Source organism: Elephas maximus, chromosome 2 (assembly GCF_024166365.1).
Source record: "Elephas maximus indicus isolate mEleMax1 chromosome 2, mEleMax1 primary haplotype, whole genome shotgun sequence".
NCBI classification, from domain to species: Eukaryota; Metazoa; Chordata; class Mammalia; order Proboscidea; family Elephantidae; genus Elephas; species Elephas maximus.
In genome coordinates, this window is record NC_064820.1 from 181015704 (window position 1) to 181035111 (window position 19408).

General features: G+C 39.6%; 1 protein-coding gene and 1 long non-coding RNA gene across 3 annotated transcripts in view; one reads left to right on the forward strand and one right to left on the reverse strand.

The window, feature by feature from the left end:
* LOC126070256 (uncharacterized) overlaps window positions 1-10382 on the reverse strand; it is a 79091-nt gene extending 68709 nt beyond the window's left edge. For both annotated transcript variants that reach the window (XR_007516179.1, XR_007516178.1), the window contains exons 1-2: window positions 10158-10382; window positions 9521-9563 (exon numbers count right to left, since the gene is read on the reverse strand). This is a non-coding gene — a long non-coding RNA (uncharacterized LOC126070256). The remainder of the gene's footprint in view (window positions 1-9520; window positions 9564-10157) is intronic.
* Window positions 10383-10451: 69 nt separating this feature from the next.
* Window positions 10452-18820, forward strand: CCNG1 (cyclin G1). The gene is made up of 7 exons (XM_049874276.1): window positions 10452-10663; window positions 11714-11974; window positions 13859-14112; window positions 16769-16847; window positions 16944-17042; window positions 17617-17811; window positions 18650-18820. The coding sequence occupies exons 2-6, from the start codon at window positions 11714-11716 to the stop codon at window positions 17806-17808; spliced, it is 885 nt and encodes a 294-aa protein (XP_049730233.1). The 5' UTR covers window positions 10452-10663; the 3' UTR covers window positions 17809-17811; window positions 18650-18820.
* The last annotated feature ends 588 nt before the right edge of the window (window positions 18821-19408 follow it).

A 19408-nucleotide genomic window follows, 5' to 3' on the forward strand; every position in this document is an offset into this window, starting at 1 on the left:
GAGATAAGTCTTATTAAACACCTTTTGTTTAAAATATACAATGAATCAAGACAGTATGTGTGTAAATGTAATAAAAATATCTGATTAGAAAAATGTTTTGATTCCTAAAATATTACCAAATTCTTTCTCTTAATATGAAATTGTTGAGCATCGTGGGAGAGAGATGAAACAAAGCAGGCTGGTCCTGACGAACTGTGGGGCTGGAGGAGGGCTGAAGAACTGGGACTCCCTGTTCCACCACGTACATTCTGTTTGTTTTATACTCACGAGATGTCCTTATGAATTCCTTTGTTTGAAAAAAAAAATGAAAAACTGGAATCTCAACAATAATTAATCCATGGCCCAAGGTTCGTAACATCTCTTCCCTCACCAGCCATTGCATAATGGACTTTTCCCTTTTAAGTGGTTAGTGTTAAGGACTTTGTTTGGTAAATCTGCTGGAGTATTCAAACAAGCTGGTTCTTAATTTCTCAAGCTAGTCTAAAAGCTATTGTGAAATGACCATCTGAAAATTAACAAGAGTGAAGTCCGAGATAGTGAGTTTAGTTGAATACAACCAAGCAAAAAAAAATCTGAGCTTAGCTCTCACAGGTGGATATGGTAGCGTGCCTTTGTCCAGAAACTTGAAATCATTTCCCAAACATATGCCACCAAGAAAGTATCTCTGGAGAAGTAATTCCAGATGGGAATGTGAGATGTGCAACAGAGAAAAAGTGGATTTAGAATGAGAAGTCCTAAGCTTTAGTTCTAACTCGTTATTCACAAATCAAGTGACCCTAGATAAATCACTTAACTTCTCTGGATTTACTGTCCTCTCACAGAAAATAGGGATCACAATCTCTGCCCTGGAAATCTCGCAAGCATCTTGGGACGTTTGGATGAGAAAATGTATATGAAAGTCCTTTCTCTGCAAACTATGAAGTTTAGTAAAATAAAATACATACATATTTTTATATCTTGGTGGAAATCACTATTCGCTTTCATAAATAAGGGACAGCCCCCTTCAGGAAAATGCTTAACAGAAGAAAGACTAAAGAAAAACCTAATTTTTTTTACTGGTTTATTAACTGGCTTGTATTCAACTAACTCCTCCCAGTTTATGAAGTCTTATGTCTTGCATATTAGCAGGTGAATTCCTACTTTAAGGTCAAAACAATTGGAAGCCCAATTTATTATTGTTAGTAATGAAGGGCAAAGACCCTGCTAATACAGCTCAGTTTTAATATATTTAGTCATTGATATCAGTAGTACCATGGGTTGTAATTTGAAAGTTATTTATCTCACAGAAGTTTACTTATGTCTACCGATAATAATAATATCTGACATTTACTGAACCCTTACCTGTGAATTTTTCATGTATTGTCGTTGCTGGTTGCTGACAAGTCAGTTCCGACTCATGGTGACCCTATGTATGCAGAGCAGAACTGCTCTACAGGGTTTTCAAGACTGGCCTTTCAGAAGCAGTGTCATGGATTGAATTGTGTGCCCCCAAAAATCTGTCAACTTAGCTCTGCCATGATTCTAAGTATTGTGTGACTCTATTATTTTATGTGATTTCCCTATGTGTTGTAAATCCTATCACTATGGTGTAACAAGATGGATTAACACCAGTTATATTGATGAGATCTACAAGATTAGGTAGTGTCTTAAGCCAATCTCTTTTGAAATATAAAAGAAGTGAGCAGAGAGACATGGGGACTTCATATCACCAAGAAAGAAAAGCAGGAGTGGGAGTCCTTTGGACCGCGGGTCCCTGTGCTGAGAAGCTCCTAGTCCAGGGGAAGATTGATGACAAGGACCTTCCTCCAGAAGACCAAGAGTCTACATGAACAACACCATCACCCACCTTGAGACCTAAAGAAGTAGATGGTGTCCAGCTACCACTACCAGCCATTCTAACCAGGGACTCAATAGATGGTCCCAGATAGAATGGGAGAAAAATGTAGGACAAAACTCAAATTCCTAAAAAAAGCCAGACTTACTGGTCTGGCAGAGACTAGATGAACCCCTTAGGCTGTCACCCTGAGATACACTTTAAACTTGGAACTCAAACCACTCCCAGAGGTCACCTTTCAGCCAAATGATAGATTGGCCCATAAAATAAATAATATCACCCCTGAGTACTGTGCGCCACAAAATAATCATCTAAATGAAACTAAATGGTAAACACTTATCTTTGACCAGAAATGAGAAGGCAAGGGGGGACGGGGAAGCTACATTAATGGAAAAAAAAAAAAACAACCAGAATGAAAATGAGAATGCTGATATATTGTGGAAAATGTAACCAATGTCACTGAACAATATGTACAGAAATTGTTAAATGAGAACGTAATTTCCAGTGTAAACTTTCAACAAAAACACAGTAAAATATTTAAAAAAATAAAATAAGAAGCAGCAAGGTATTACCAGGACTATCTTCTGAAGTGCCCCTAGGTGGATTCAAACCACCAAACTTTTGACTAGTAGTTTAGTGCTTAACAACGCATACCACTCTGGGACGCCTTTCCATGTATTAGTTCATTTAATCCTCACGAAAACCTTCAAGGTAATACTATTATTATCTCCCATTCAAAATATGAAGGTGCCTAGGCTAGTATCTAGGGATACTGAGATCCAGACTGTAGCCTGTCCCCTTGTGTTTCAACCAAACCACTGCTTCTAGTTATTTAAAGTTCTACAATGCCAGGGTTGGGAGGAAATTCCTTAATAGAAAAATCTGTATCGATGCTATTTGGCAGTATTACTTATGGCATCCAAGCATTTTCATGCTCACACAGTATATTTATAGTTACAGGATGTAACTTTATGTATCCTTTCATTAAAAATAGAAGCATCCATAATGTGCCTAAATTTTTATTCTAGTTAAGCTAAATCTCTGCATGGGTGAATTCCCAAAAAAGCTAGATATTTTAAGAAGGCTTCAGCAAAACTGATGCCTTGTTCTATCATATTTTAACTGCATATGAGCACATAAAATTCATGTTTTTATTTATTACTCTTATTTCAACACAGATGTAAAGGTCCCAAACTTTACAAACCAGAATATTTTAAATGAAGAGTCTTTTGAATGATTTGAAACTACAGATATAAAATACCTTTAGAAAACATAAACATTTATAAAGCATATAGTGATATTTCTTAACATCTACCCAGAGAATCTTAAGAATACTAAATACATAGAATTTCTGCTCCTTTGTGTTGTTCGCTTCCATTGTAATCTATGAGTATTTGACTAGAAGCTTTTATAACAATACAACTGACTGACTATAAACTGGCTCTTGTCAATTAAATTGGCTAATGTAAATGAGGTCAGTATTCAGATACTTCTTTTTCTCTGCTGGCTCCTTCTTGTCATTATTTAAATGTGTACTAGTCTGTATCATCTTTGAAAAACAAAATATTTCCCTCAATGCTGTGTTCCACTCTCTAGCCACTGCCTCTACCTTTCACAGTTAAGCTCCTTGCTGAGACTGCGTATATACAACCAGAAACCTCATGGGATCTGGTTTCTTGATTTGGAGGTTTAGGGTCATAGTTTCATGGAACATCCCAGTAAATTGGCTTAGTAACATGTTCAGTGCTTCTGTTCTACTTCCTAGTTTATTGCATAGTTCACTGCATAGTGCCTGGGGTCTTAAAAGTTTGCAAGGCACCATAACTGGTCTCTATTTGCCTGGAGCAACAGAAGAAATAGGAATAGGAGGAAGATATGGAATATATGGCTAATTGCCTCCATGAACAACTGCCTCCTTTACCATGAGACCAGAAGAACTAGATGGTGCCTGGCTACCATTACTGAACATTTTGATCAAAGATTCTGTATAAGAATCGTGACCAAAACGGGGAAAATGCAGAACAGAATGTCAGATTCTCATGGACTCCAAACTTCCCGAAGTCATGAAGGTTGAGTGAACCCCTGAAACTATGGTCCTGAGATAATGTTTAAACCTTAAACCGAAAATATCCCAACTTCTTCTCAAAACCAAATAATAGTCTACCTTAACTAGTAAAAACAAAAAAAGAAAGCCTTGAACATTACGCTCTTTTAAGAACTACCTATAATACGGATCAAATTGACAACAGCAACTTGAAAGATTAGATAGGAACCTTAGGGGAGAGTGAATTTATGTAAATGGTGGAGGAATGACTCAGAAAAGGAGGGTGAGAATGGTTGCACAACTTGAAGAATGTAATCAATGTCACTAAATGGTACATGTAGAAACTGTAGAACTGGTGCATGTTTTGCTGTGTATATTCTCAACAACAACAAAAAAGAGTAGTTGTTGTACTCATTAATTCTACTTTCTCTCTTGTTCATACTACATTTCATCTTCTTTACAGCATCAGATACTGTTATTCTCTCCTTGAAACATTTTCTCTTGATTTCTGTAACAAAACTTTCTTCTAATTTTTCTCTTCCATCTCTCCTCTCCTTCTAGATCCCCTTTAGAGACCTCTCTTCACCAGAGTTTCTCCTCAGGCTTCTCTTATCACCTCGATTTTCCCTATTGATCTTAACTTCCATGACTGAAATTACCCCCTATTTTCCAATGAATGGAGTCCCTGCGAGGCAAAAATGATTAAGTGCTTGGCTACTAATCAAAAGGTTGGTGGTTTGAACCCATCCAGAAGCACCTCAGAATAAAGGCTTGGCCTGCTGCTTCCAAAAGATCACAGTCACGAAAACACTATGGAGCACATTCCTACTCTGCGACACATAGAGTCGCCATGAGTGGTAAACAACTCTAAAGCAACTGGTATTCTGATGAATACCAAAGCTACCTCTAAGCATCAAGTCTGTTTCTCTAGCTGCCTCTGGACCTCTCCACCTGGAAGTTCCTCAGGCATCTCTAGCTTAAAATGCCTATAACTAAACTCATCATCTTCCCCCACAAGTCTGGTCTTTTTCATGTATTCCTTGATCTTAGTAAATAAAGAGAATCCCCATTCGACCATTTGCTTAAACGAGAAACTTGAAAATTATTCCTAACTCCTCCTTCTTTATGATCCCTTAAATCTCATCAATCACCACAGCCCATCAGCTCTACCTCCAAAACTCTCTTGAACCCATCTCCTTCCCTCCATTCACACTCCCACTCCTTCGGCTCAACCTTCCCACTTCTTTCCTGGGTTAAGAGAATGGCCTCTCAAATTCTCTTCTTGGCTCCACTCTTGACCCTTCCCACCCCCGCCCTCTCGTCCCCCATCTTTCCAATCTTCACACTAATACCAAGTGGTCATTCTAAATAACAAACTCAATTGCAGCAATCTCTTTAAATGGTATGGTTGGTTCCCCTAAGTCTGCAGAATAAAGTCCAAAGTCCCAAGAATGGTATACCTGACTCTCCCGGACGAGCAACTGCTTCTCTCTCCAGTCTCATCTCTAGACACACCTTGAATCATCCTCCATACTTTAGTCAGAATGATCTATATTTTATTTGCAGAAATCAATTTGTTTTTCTTTCCTCTGCACCTTTGCACATACTGTTGCCTCTGTCTGCAATGACCTTTGCTCTGGCCTCTTCACTTGGCCAAATCTTTCAAAACTAGGATCAGGAGTCATCTTGGAAGTCTTCTTGAATTCCCCTTTCCTCCCCCAACCCTGGCCTCATTTAAGTCTTCTTATGTGTTCCTTTGGCACCCTATTCAGAGCTCTGTCATAACTATTCCGTGGTTAGTCATTTGTTTTCACTCCAAGTTTTTGTTTTGTTTTGTTTGCAAAACAAACTGTAAACTGATGTAAGTTATTCTAACCTTGGTGGCTTTTCTACACACTCTGCCACCATGCCTTGGAATGTCAAAATACCCCACTGTCCTCTAGCAGCAGCAAAAACTGGCAGCTGGAGAGAGGCTATGAGCCACAACACTAAAAAATCCTAAACTAAACCTGTTGCCCTTGAGTCGATTCCAATTCATAGTGACCCTACAGGACAGAGTAGGACTGTCCCATAGGGTTTCCAAGGAGCAGCTGGTGGATTCAAACTGCCCACCTTTTAATTATCAGCCAAGCTCTTAAGCTAGAAGCAATAAAAAAACAAAACAAAAACCTTGGGACTTAGTACTTATTAGTAGATTAGGGTCAGGGGAAAGAAAAGAGCAAAGGGCTGGCAAAAATGAAGAGGGGGGAAAAACAGCTAAAAGCCTAAAGAGATGAGGAAATTGTGAAGCGAAGAAAGGAAAGCCTCCATGAGCTTATTACGAACTTGTAGAACAGAAGTTCTGAGCTATGATATATCTTTTCTAATACACTGCAAAGGGACAAGAAGGTTAGATTAAAAGAACAATACTGCATTTTCCAAATCTCAAATCTGTCGAAAGCTTTGGTGTATGTGTGGTGTGCGTGTGTGCATGCCTGCGTGGGTGCCTCTGTGTTTGAGTCTGTGTGTGTGTGTGTGCGCGTGTATGTGCGTATGTGCGTGTGTGTGTCTGTGATGTTTGCTTTTGAGAGAGAAAGGTTAACAAGCTAAGCAGAAACCTGAATAAGGAAGCCAATTGTTCTCCTCTCCCCACCTTCACCTTCTACCAAAGCAGACAAGACAGACACCCTCAGTGAGGGCTTTGGACTACAGAAGAGATTCGCCTGAAGGACAGTAGCCCAACTGATCTTACAGGAGAGAATAACACACACACCCTATGGTCCCAAAGCTGTAACATTTTGAATCAGGGATCACAACATACAGTGATCAAGCACCTACAAGGAATAATAAATATTTGTTGAATGGATGAACAAACAGAAACGAAATAAACAAATGTTCAGTGTTGAAACTGGTTAATGAGTTTGAAATATTCCAAATAGAAACTTTTTTAAAATGCAGTAAAATCCTAATTGAAAGTTCTACGTAACATAAATGTAGTAGACAACAAAGAGTTACTAACCAGGAGGCATGCAAGATAGCCCTCACATCTGAAGATAATCATAGCAGAGTTGTTAGGGGACTAAATGAGATCATGTGTGCTTAAGCTCAGCACAATATCCAGGCACTTGGGAAACACACCACTAATGCAAACTTTTTTATAATTGTCTGATCTTGACTCTGATCTCTGCATTCAACAGAGTAGATGGCCATAGGCTAAATGTTAGAGAGCAAAGCCTTGTCCCCTACTGTCTCCCGGTGCCTTTATAAAGCAGCAGTTACTTGACAAGTAGAAAGTTTAGTTTTTCATGGAACACAGTAAAACTTCAATTAAATTGGAAGGGGTAACTTTATCTCTGTAACTAAGGGGGTAGCCAGAGCCTTTGAATAGGAGAGATATACTCAAATTATTAATCTGTGTTTTCTATACATCCTTCTCCTGTTCCCTCCTCTTACATACACGATTTCATTGGTACCCGCAAAAAAACCAAACACCAAACCACTGCCGCATTGCCGCCAATTCCAACTCATGGAAACCCCATGTGTGTCAGAGCAGAATTGTTCCATAGGTTTTTTTTCTTTTTTCTTTTGGTTGTAATGTTTACCGAAACAGTGAGAACTTTCTTCCACAGTACTGCTGGGTGGGTTCAAACCACCAAACTTTGGATTGAGTACAAACTGTTTATGCTACCCAGGGACCTTATACTGGTACCCCAGGGGCTAATAAAGACTCATGCCACTGCCAAGCAAGTTTTCTTCAAATGAATATGACCAAGAAGATGCACTAGAGAAAATCTGAGAGGTGATGAGCCTGTAATAAATCGTTACAGGAAGGATCAGAAAGTAGAAAGGAAAGGGGCTCAGCTGAGTTCTTATTGAGCCTCACTTCCTTGGCTCTCACGACAGTTGGACAAGCCTACATCCAAAAGTTCTGGACACTTGTCAGCGATGCTGAACAGAGGATGAGATGCTTGGACATTTTGTATAGGGGAGGGAAGGCAAAGCTTCACATCCTCTCCAAGCTGAAAAGGAACTGAAACAATTAGGACCTTCATCTGAATGACAGTAAATGACACACCACCAATGTTACACCTATTTGTTACAATCATTGTTGCTCAAAGGCATTTCTACAATGTACGGAATATGATTAAATCTCCCAGTTACTACCTAGGATTCTTGTCCAGCCTCAAGGCCATTATTCTGAGCATCTTGTTTCCAAGGAGCGCCTGGTGGGTTTGACCTGCTGACCTTTTGGTTATCAGTCATAGCTCTTAACCACTCCACCACCAGGGTTTCCTGGATATGTTTATTAGTATTAAATAAACAGTTCAAATACTCTCATTCTCATTCTAGGTTTAGAATAGAAGATTGTCTGACAATACAGAAAACACAATCAACAGAGGAAAAAAAGTCTGTTTAAGCAAAATATTTTCAAAGAAATCAATGTCACAAAACAGTATGTATATTGTTTAATGAGAAACAAGTTTGCGCTCTAAACCTTCATCTAAAATACGATAAAATTTTTTTTTCAAAGAAAAGTTAGTAATTTAGTAAACCCAAATAAAAAAACAAAACTCTTGCTGTAGAGTCAATTCCTACTCACTAAAGCGACCCTGCAGGACAGAGTAGAACTGTGCCATTGGGTTTCTAAGGCTGTAAACCTTTAAGGAAGCAGACTGCACATACTTCTGCAGAGGAGTGGCTGGTGGGTTCAAACTGCCTACCTTTCACTTAGCAGCCCCGGGCTTAACCACCGAACGTCCAGTGCTTTTTAATTTAGTAACAAAAGCTACTATTTATCAAGTACTTACTGTGTTCTGGACTCAGTGCCTAGCTCTTCATGTACTTTGCATTACTTAATCCTCTTAATAACCCTGTAGGTAAGGTATTATCACTTCCTATTTTTTAAAAAAAAGAAAATGGAAACTCAAAGTGATTAAATAACTTTCTGAAAATCACATAGCTAGTTAGTAGTAGACATTCCTGGAATTTATTCCAAAGGCTAGACATTTATACTACCCACAGGACTACATGACCACAAGGACAGGGACTGGTCTGTTTTGTTCCCCACTGACACACAAAGTGTGTTCAACAAATATTAGTGAGCTAGTGCATTGTTTCATTGCAATAAGTCTTAATTGTTTCTAAGACATTTTTGAGTTGGAATCGACTCGACGGCAACAGGTTTGGGTTTTGTTTGTTTTTGTTTTTTGTTTAAGCCATTTTTTTAAAATTGCGTATATATATTCCTAATTTTGTTAGTAAAAGCCAACAGGAGAAACATGCACATTTTGAAACTCACACATTATTGCAATAAGTACTTTTAAAATAAAATTAATTTTTAAACGTTTTAAATTACCAATTTATATTCATCAGGTAAATTGACTTTCAAGGTGTACCAAGGTTCCGTCCCCATTTGAGCTCCAGTTTCTCAAACTCACCTGATTATGTGACTAGGGTATCACTTTGAGTTAGTAAGTTTTCTCCCTGGTTTTCCTTTCCTGCCTTCCAGGGCTTAGTTCTGTGACATTGCCTCACGAAAAGTAGACGTTCCAGCAAATCTTTCAGATTTTTCACTCTTTCAAAGCCCAGATAGCCACTTAGAAGATAAGAGGACGTGAGAACAGAGATATTCAACTACCATCTTTGAGAGTTAGCTGACTCACCCCAGTCCTTCCTCAGGCCTTTTTGCTTGTAGGCTTCTCATCTCTGACAATGATAGAGAGAATCCAGGAAAGGATCAGGTTATTTTTCCACTAATCTGGCATAGGAGAGGCCCACATTCAGAGGATTAAGTTCATTTACAGTAAATAAAAGAATAATACTGCTTCACACACTGGTCTATAGTCTGAGATTTATACTTACGACATTTATTTTGTAAATATTCCTTTTGCATATATTTTGTATACACATTTTGTATATAAAAAATATACTTTGTATTATTTTGTACATATTCCCATATATTCCTCTTAACACAATCTGACACACACCTTTCATTTTAACCCACTGAAAAAAATCATCAACTTTTCTATGTAAACTCACTTCAAAATAAAATTCTGAAAATTGGAAGAGGACTAAGAAACGAAGCAGCCCAACTCCATTCTTTGATAAAGTACACAAAAAGTAAAAATATAAAAAAATATGGGAAGGATCAATTGATTTCCAAAGTTCACTCACAGAAATCTCTAGAAAATCCTACTCTCTGCATCTATAACCAGAAATCAAGACTTGACTTTTTTTTTTTAAGTAATCACTATTTTTAGAAAGAGGGGATAGAACCATTACACAACTACTAAACTGTACCTGACAGAAACTCCCAGTACGTTCTGGAATGAAATGCTGGCCAACCCGGTTTGCGGCAGAAACCTGACCCTGGCCAGAATCGGGGCGTGCACAAGTTAGCTAGGCCTCGGCTTGAATGGAGACACTTCGGAAAACAGTCCAATGAGAGACGCTTAGGGGAAACGGGGCGTGGTCTTAAGGGAGCGGAGAATGGACGCCCGGGATAACGTAAGATGCGTGCTGATTGGCCGGGCTTCTTACCTCGCGGGAACGCCCCGCCCCTCAACATATTACACAGGCGGTCAGGCGCTGCCCCTCCCGCTTCGAGCTGTCCCAGACTGAGGGCAGTTCCGTCTCGGCGGCGCTGCGGAGACCTCCGCCCCGGACGTCTCCCCCTCCCCGGGCCGCTCCCCTCCTGCCCTCGAGTCCCCTCGCCTCGTAGGCCTCTCGGATCTGGTATAGTCGGGTGAGGTGCGAGCAGGCCCGGGGAGGGTAATTACCGCTGAGGAGCCGCAGTCACGATCAAGGTGAGCTGAGAGTGCGGGTAGGGACCAGAGTTGGGGGCGCGGGGTGAGGGGGAAGGCCTGGCCCGCGCCGTTTTCCTGCATTCGCTTTTTCTCTGTTGGGAGCACATGCCCGGGCTAGTCCGAGCCTGGAGGGGCGGGGCCGGATTCGTTCTCGCAGAGATAGTGTCAGTGCCCGCCCCGTCCTAGGGACCCGTCGGGGGACGAAAGAGTTTTGCCCATAAAGTTACTGGTTCCTCACCTGTACCCCCTTCCCTCGTCCAACCCTACAGATCCCCCGCCTTCCTTGCTTTCAGTTGGTGAGAGGTGGGACGTTCGCGTACCCAGCGCTTAGCTTGTGCCTGGCACACAGTAGATGTGGAATGCTCTGTCTTAGATGAATAAAATCCCCAGATTCATCTTGTAGACTAGGTTAGCCCCTCTCCTATGTGCTGCTGTAGCACCCTTCAAGCTTCCTTTCCTAGCACCAATAAAAGTTAATAATTAGCGTTCACTGTGCGCCAAGCTCTGTACTAAAAACTAGTCATCACAATCGTTAAAGAAGGTAAATATTGTTAGCTTCATTTCACAGATGTAAAATGAAGCTCATTTTTATCGTGCAGTGTTTATTAAGCACCTATTGTATGTGCGACGTAAGCTCTTTACCTATGTGGTTTTTGTGTAATGCACACAAGTGTGTGAGGAACTAAGGCTCAGAAAAGTAATGTGAACAATTTAAGTTGCTAATATTTGGCAGAATACGTACAACCATCTGATTTCAAAGTTCTTGGTATCCTGTTGTATAGCAGTCTATTAATAGTTATCTACTGACAGTGAATGACTTCAATATTTCTTGAAGATCTGCAATTAAAAAAAAAAAAAAGCAGGATTCCAGCCCTCTAGGAATTAGCAGCCCACGAGACTGGTAGGAAAAAAAAACAATAGCACTAGGTTCACTAGCAGCATGGGGAGAGGGGAGAATTACGTAGTACTTTTTGGCACAATACAGGGATGGTCAAGGAAAGCAGGAAGGGTTATTCTTACACTCCTTTCTGGGTTTCGTTCTATATATAGATGATAGAAGTACTGACAACTGACGCTCAGAAACTGCTACACCAGCTGAATGCCCTATTGGAACAGGAGTCTAGATGTCAGCCCAAAGTCTGCGGCTTGAGACTAATTGAGTCTGCTCACGATAATGGCCTCAGAATGACAGCAAGGCTAAGGGACTTTCAAGTGAAAGATCTTCTTAGTCTAACTCAGTTCTTTGGCTTTGACACCGAAACATTTTCTCTAGCTGTGAATTTACTGGACAGGTTTCTGTGCAAAATGAAGGTAGGTTTAAAGCTACATTACCCTGAATATTTAATTTTGCTCATTGTGTCTTTACCTTGTGTTAGCTTTTGGATATTACTCACAAACTTGACATTTTTCAGCAGGTAGCTGAAACACTGATAATTCTGTGTGCTACAGCATTGATGAATATTTTTCCTGATCATAAATCAACGATAATGCATCATGTGTTAGACAAATTTTGAAATGGAAGATAGTCTAGTATAAAATAATTACAGAGTTTACAAGTAGGAGAATCGGCTGTTGTTTTTGAAACATTTGCTGATAGGTTGGGTATTTTCATTTATTTGTTTTTAGATTCAAAGACATTTGTTAGAGAATGCTAGATTGTGGTTAAGGACTTGGGTGTATTTCTTAATCACTGTCTATATATAAAGTTCTAAGTGTTCCAGTCTTAGGCCTAGTCAAAGTCCTGCTTATGCTTAACATTTCCAGCATCAGTTTGCATGCAGTAGACGAGAGATTTTCTGAAGGAGGAGCATTTCTATGATTATTTCCTTTTACTGGATAAGCAGGATATCTGTGTAACTTTCAGAGCTTGTTTATTGAAAATGAATCTGCCTTCTCTGTGGACCCATGGTCATTAGTGGATAATGAGATAGTATAACCATTAGAATGACATTCATCTTTTAGTTCTCAGTACTTAACACAGTGCATCATAGAACGAACTCAATATTTGTTGAATAGTTCTATATTAGCATTTTGTTCAACAGACTGATGTAACAATTCTTTAGACAGACACCATGTGCAGGCACTGCACTTGGATCTATAAATGTTGCACAGATAAAAACATACAGCTGCCTCTCAAGGATATTACAGCCCTATATGGGAATAAGGGGTCTGGTGGCGCAATGGTTGAGTGCTAACTGAAAGGTCAGTGGTATGAACCTACCAACTGCTCTGTGGGATAAAGCTGTGGTAGTCTGCTCCCATAAAGATTACAGCCTTGGGGCAGTTCTTTTCTGTCCTCTAGGGTTGCTATGAGTCGAAATCAACTCAACACCAATGGACTGTACGGGAATAAGATGGCTACACTGATAACTATCATAACAGTGCAAGGCTCAGTAGAAACAATTATAATTCTAAACCACAAAAACCCATTGCTGTTGAGTCTATTCCGACTCAGCAATCCTATAGGACAGGGTAGAACTGCTCCGTAGGGTTTCCAAGGAGCATCTGGTGGATTCGAACTACCAACCTTTTGCTTAGCAGCCAAACTCTTAACCGCTACACCACCAGGGTTTCCAATTATACTTCTAAAAAGGTATATATTGTTGATGGGGTTCCATGAAGAAGAGATAAAACAGATACTGGTAAAAGATTCTTAAAAGTTTCATTTGAGCTGGGACTTTAAGATTGGATAGAATTTTGACTGTGCCTCCCATTGTAGACATTCAGAAAATAATGTCTCCATGAATAAATAAAAAGAGAGATTGGTAGTGGACAGGGCTTTACAGACAGAGTAAACAATGTGTGTTGTTATACTTAAAAACTGTTTTACTTGTGTTACAAAGACAACAGCTTGGAAAAGACATAACATCCTGGAAATTTTATTAATACACCATTTATGTAACATGTTTCAGTTCCTCCCATAAGTCTCCTGACCAGTTAACTTTCTTGGTCAAATTACAGCACAGTGTTTACAGTTCTACAGTGATAAGAATTATTCTGTGCAAAGGCCAAACATTGAAACTCAGTTCAGTTACTCAAAAATCATTCCCAAATGGGGTGCATAGTTTTGACAGGCTACAGTTGAGGTATAAGTAGATCTTAAGTCCATCACAGTTGAGAAATATACATCAAAGATACATTTTCCTAATGGTGGGTTTGAGTTCTAGAGATAATGATGATAATTATTATTTTTAGGTACAGCCCAAGCATCTTGGGTGTGTTGGACTGAGCTGCTTCTATTTGGCCGTAAAATCAACAGAAGAAGAGAGGAACATCCCATTGGCAAATGACTTGATCCGAATAAGCCAGTATAGGTTCACTGTTTCAGACTTGATGAGAATGGAAAAGATTGTACTGGAGAAAGTATGTTGGAAAGTCAAAGCTACTACTGCCTTTCAGTTTCTGCAACTCTATTATTCACTCATTCAAGAGAAATTACCATTTGAAAGGTATGTGATCTTTGTTTTAAGCAAAGGATGTTTGGATATCAGAATGGTGTTTTGGTTGTTATGTAAAATCAATCTCCTGATAGAATTCCAATCAAAGTAAGATGACAGCTGTGGCTCTGCAGTGCGATAGATTGGAAGTCGGGGGAAGTGCAGCAATGAAGAGATGGTCTGAGTTTGGACATATTCCACTGGTACCCTTTGACCTAGTCCACAGAGACTAGGAATGAGAGAGAGAGAGGAGGGACTGGTTGATCAGAAGTGCAGGGAGGTCTGTGGATTCCTAGGCCTACAGGTCGTGCCCGGTAGCCCACAGAGGACAGGGATGAGAGAGGGAAGGGGCTGGCTCTTCTGAATTACAGGCAGTTTTGTGTGGCTCCTGAACATATGGATGGTGCTCGTTGACCTAGACCACAGGGGCTAGGGATGAGCTGACCAGAACCTGCCCGAATGAAGAGGAATAACCTGACCAAATGAAGAGAAAATATTTGGCACCATGAGCTGGTGAAGATTGCTGCAATTTGAGGGCTGCTCTGGACTGGACATTGTGTATGGATGCATTTGCTCAAATTTCTAGCCTGAACAGAAGATTCCTCAGATCTAGGAACATGCTTGTCTCCTCAGAGTACTGGTTTGGTAGGGATGGACAATGTAAACGTTGGCTATCTAAAACGGGGAAAGATGAAGGGAGGAAGTGGCTGGCTTATGCCATTTAATGGGTGTGCTTACACTCAAAATGAGGGGGACAAGGGAGGATCCCCACTAAATAGATTCCTGGTGAGTCTCAGGAAGAGAGGGTGGGGGAAGATGCTGATAGGATTGTATGATTTAGTTGTGTTGATTGTTTACAGGGTGAATTGTGATTATAGAAACTAACTGTAGAGGCAGTAACTGTGAAAGAGTGGACTTGGAGGAATATACTGCTGGACTGGAATACAATAGCTGGACCAAAAGTCCCTTAAAGGTTTTGCTATGCTGACACCTTGTGAGGTTCATAGCAAGGGAATAATCTTCCCTCAGTTAAATTTTATCACATACCAGAAAGAGTGAAGCCAAGATGACTTTTGGAGAACCTGAGCAGGTAACATGGGTACCTGCAGCAGACCTGAATGGCTGGAACCTGAGTAACCTCACCCTGAGGACTCTTTGCCCTACTGATGGCCTAATTGTTAATGACTGTTTTGACTTGGTAAAATGATCGGGGCGGGGGGGAGGGGGAGTTATCCTCCAAGTATAAAAGAACCATGGCTAGAAGAGCCAGGGGTGGCTCTGCAGTGTGACAGATTGCTTTTATATGGCCTTTATAGCCATGGTCTTGAACCTCCCACCAAATGATCAGGTGGGACTATGCAAATAAGGTGCTTGTGGCCCCCCCAAGGGGATTGGACAGCTTCTTGATAATGCAAATAAGGTGTGTATCACCCTTGGGGGTGGGACCATGCAAATAAAGTATATGGAACCCTAACGAGGGGGTTGGTTAGTTTTGCCATCCACTAGACTTAAAAGCCAATCCCAGAGCAGAAGGAGGACCTCACTACCAAGAGGAAGAGAGGGGAGCAGAGCATGTCCTTTGGACCCAGGCTCCCAGCACTGAGAACCTCCTAAATCCAGAAGACAGAGTTGTAACACCAGAGACGGTACAAGACAGCAAGAAGCAATGGCAGAGAAACAGTGGCAGGAGAACCAGGAGGCCTGCATGAGATGGTGTGTTGGGCTTCCCGGCCCATGGAGAACCGCAGTTACAGTGGGCGTGCCGACCCACAGAGCAAGAGCTGAGCACCTTCAGGCTGAGGCTTACTGGCAGAGTGGGATGCCTCTGGGCACTTACTGGTGGAGCTAAAAAGTTTTGTAACACTTGCCAGAGCAGGGCAAAAGTTGGGCCAAGGAGCCACACGCCAGAGAGTCCTGCATTCAGGGGTAGCTGAGAAGAGGCTGTCCTGATCAAACAATTGTATTGTTTCTGATCCTGAATTGTAACCTATTATAGTAAACCTTATAATCTTGAGTGTTGTCTGTGAGTTTTGTGGGTCATTGCTATGGATTACTGAACCCAGGAGAGAAGTAGAGTGCGCCATGGGAGGGACAGCTGGTGTCAGAACTGGTAAAAAGGTTAGAGAAAGGAGATATGTGTGACCTCTGATTCATAGGAATCAGCCTGCTATCGATGATGATTCTCTCTCCTTCCCCTTGTGAAATTAGACAAGGAGGTTAGACACTGCTGCCGCACCATTTTTACAGGCTCCTTGAACATCACTGTCCGCAAATGTGGTTAAGACATTCCAACTTTAGTGTTGTTAATGGACATTTCAACTTTTTCTTAATTTTCCATTTTTAAACCACATAACATATAGAACCTATTAGGTCGGCATCTAACACAAATTTATGGAGGAACGAACTTTAGTAGATACAGAAAAAGATTTATTAAAATCAAAATAACAGTGGTATCTGTGGCATAACACTTTGTTTTAAAACTCATGTATGTTCTTAGAAGTTAATATCTCTGAGGGAAGGATAATTCTTTTAAATATTTTTTTTTCTCTGATACTATGCATAATCTTCACTGTATAAAATGACATCAATGTTTTTCATAGGTCTTTTGACTAGGTGTAAAATTACCTGCATTAAATTAACCTAAGTTAATCTAATTTTATTGTTAAAGGAGAAGCAGCCTTAATTTTGAAAGACTAGAAGCTCAGCTTAAGGCATGCCACTGCAGGATCATATTTTCTAAAGCAAAGGTAAATATTTTAAAAAGATTAAACCTATTTATTCACACCTATTTTTTTTTTTTTTTTTTTATATTTGGCATTTACTTAAAAACTGATCTCTTTTAGCCTTCTGTGTTGGCATTATCTATTATTGCATTGGAGATCCAAGCACAGAAGTGTGTACAACTGACAGAAGGAGTAGAAAGTCTTCAGAAACATTCCAAGGTATGTCAAGGTCATGGTCTAAATCCTATTAACACCTGTAAAACTAAACCACTTGCAGTATCTCCTGAAGTAAAATGACAAGTCCTATGCTTATTTTGGAAACCCTGGTGGCATAGTGGTTAAGTGCTATGGCTGCTAACCAAGAGGTCGGCAGTTCAAATCCGCCAGGCGCTCCCTGGAAACTCTAGGGGGCAGTTCTACTCTGTCCTCTAGAGTCGCTATGAATCGACTTGACGGCAGTGGGTGGTTATGCTTAAGTAGCTTATCCTCCATTTTTTTTTTTTTTTTTTTTGACAAGGGAGGACACATATTAATAGAATTGCCTTTATTACTGTATTTTAATACGGTAGGAATTTATTTTGAATAATAATTTTAAACATCTATGTACAGACAGGAAACCCTGGTAGTGTAGTGATTAAGAACTACAGCTGCTAACCAAAAGGTCAGCAGTTCAAATCCACCAGGTGTTCCTTGGAAAACCTATGGGGCAGTTCTCCTGTCCTACAGGCTTGCTATGAGTTGGAATCAACTCAACAGCAACAGGTTTGTTTTTTTTTTATTTCTGGATGTACAGATAAACGGCAGAGATTTGACCTTCTGGCAAGAGCTCGTATCCAAGTGTTTAAATGAATATTCATCAAACAAGTGTTCCAAACCAAATGTCCAGAAGTTGAAATGGATTGTTTCTGGGCGAACCGCAAGGCAACTGAAGCATAGTTTCTACAGGATAACCCACCTTCCAACAATTCCTGAAACGGTTCCTTAATTGGTAAAATTGGTTCACAGTTATCCATATAGACAAAATTTTGTAATGCTATTATTTTCCTCAGTTAGAGAATTAAAGTCTGAATTGTTATTCTTACACAAAATGGAGTAGGGATGGCAAAGGGGAAAATGACTTCACCCATCTAGTCAGCTAATATTTGAAGACATTCACTACATTCAAGGTACAACACCCTAAGAATAAGAAATTATGCAACCTCTGATATGTATATTAACCATTTCATTAACTTATCAGCTTAGAACTAACAGCGTTACCTCTTAATAACCTGACTGCTGAAAGTAGCACTGGAACAGTATTTTTTTTAATGACACATCATTCTGCGTTATGTAGGCCCAAGCTCTGGCTCAGAGTACGTGTCATTTAAAGTAACACAAGCCTGAGTTGGGCAACAAGACCAAAAGTTTGAACCATACTAATTTGAGATCTTTAGCTTATTAGCTAAATCGGTATGAACCTGAATACTGTTCTTAAAGAAAAAGTAAGATACGGCAGTTGGTCTCCATGTTAGGTAATTGGAAATTGCCAGAACATTTCAACACTGAAGTGGTGTATCATTGTTACAGCAGTTGGACTACTGCAAAGTATGTAGTTATATGCATGAAGAAGGTAAACCTGGTCACTGCATTTTTGATATCCATTCTTGCCATCTAAATTACTTAGAGTGGTGATTTATCTTTTTCTCCTCAGAACTAAATGTTAACATTTAAGTCATCTACATAAAATCTCTGATTTTGAATCTTAGATAGGAATAGTTCATTTTCACAGTAAATTTATGCTTCGAAGACTTCTGATAACTTGGTTTTTTGTTTGTTTGTCTAAATAGGATTATTACAGCAACAGAAAACTCTTTGAAGCCTTTCTCTACAACCCTGAGCTATGAAGTTTATGGTATTATAATGGATTTAAGCTGTGAAGCCTCAAAACATCATAACTAGATTAGAATTGATGTTCTCAGACTTGGGAAAATTGTCTACTTAACATTATGCTATAGTGGAATTACATTTAGATTTGAATTCATCTGTGAAGCACACAAATCAAAGCTAAGAATATAAATGTGAAACTGTAACGATAGCCTGAGAAGGTAAACTGTGAATCTTTATTTCTAACATTGATCTAAATTTCTATATTGGATCAGTGTATTTAGGTGGTATTGAAGTGGTAACCTACTTAATTTAAAATAAATCTTCTTAAATGTGCTTATTAAATTGTTAAGGCTTACATCAAAACCAGCATTTCACAAATGCACTTTTAAGACATAACAAGGATTACTATTCTAGGCAGTATAAATGGTTTCTCGGTACCCATAATGCAAATAATACATAATCCAGATATGTGGACTTCATGGCTGTCTGGCAATCATATTTACATTTGAGGGCATTTTATATAAAGCAAAAATACAGACCTGGCAAGTCTGACATACACATAAAGTTATCTTTAATATGTTTTTTTCTAGAAAACAGGAAATATTTGTACCCATGATAAAAATTTTTATATAAAATCTACTGCCTCAATCTAGTCCCATTGAGAAAATTAGTTTCTCTTTTATTAGTAACTCAAAATAGATTACCACTCTGAAAACTTG

Coding starts and splice junctions, on each gene's coding strand:
- CCNG1 (XM_049874276.1), top strand. CDS start 11,714: ATGATAGAAGTACTGACAACTGACGCTCAGAAACTGCTACACCAGCTG. Junction 14,113..16,768: donor GAGAAATTACCATTTGAAAG/GTATGTGATCTT, acceptor TTATTGTTAAAG/GAGAAGCAGCCTTAATTTTG. Junction 17,043..17,616: donor GTCTTCAGAAACATTCCAAG/GTATGTCAAGGT, acceptor CTGGATGTACAG/ATAAACGGCAGAGATTTGAC.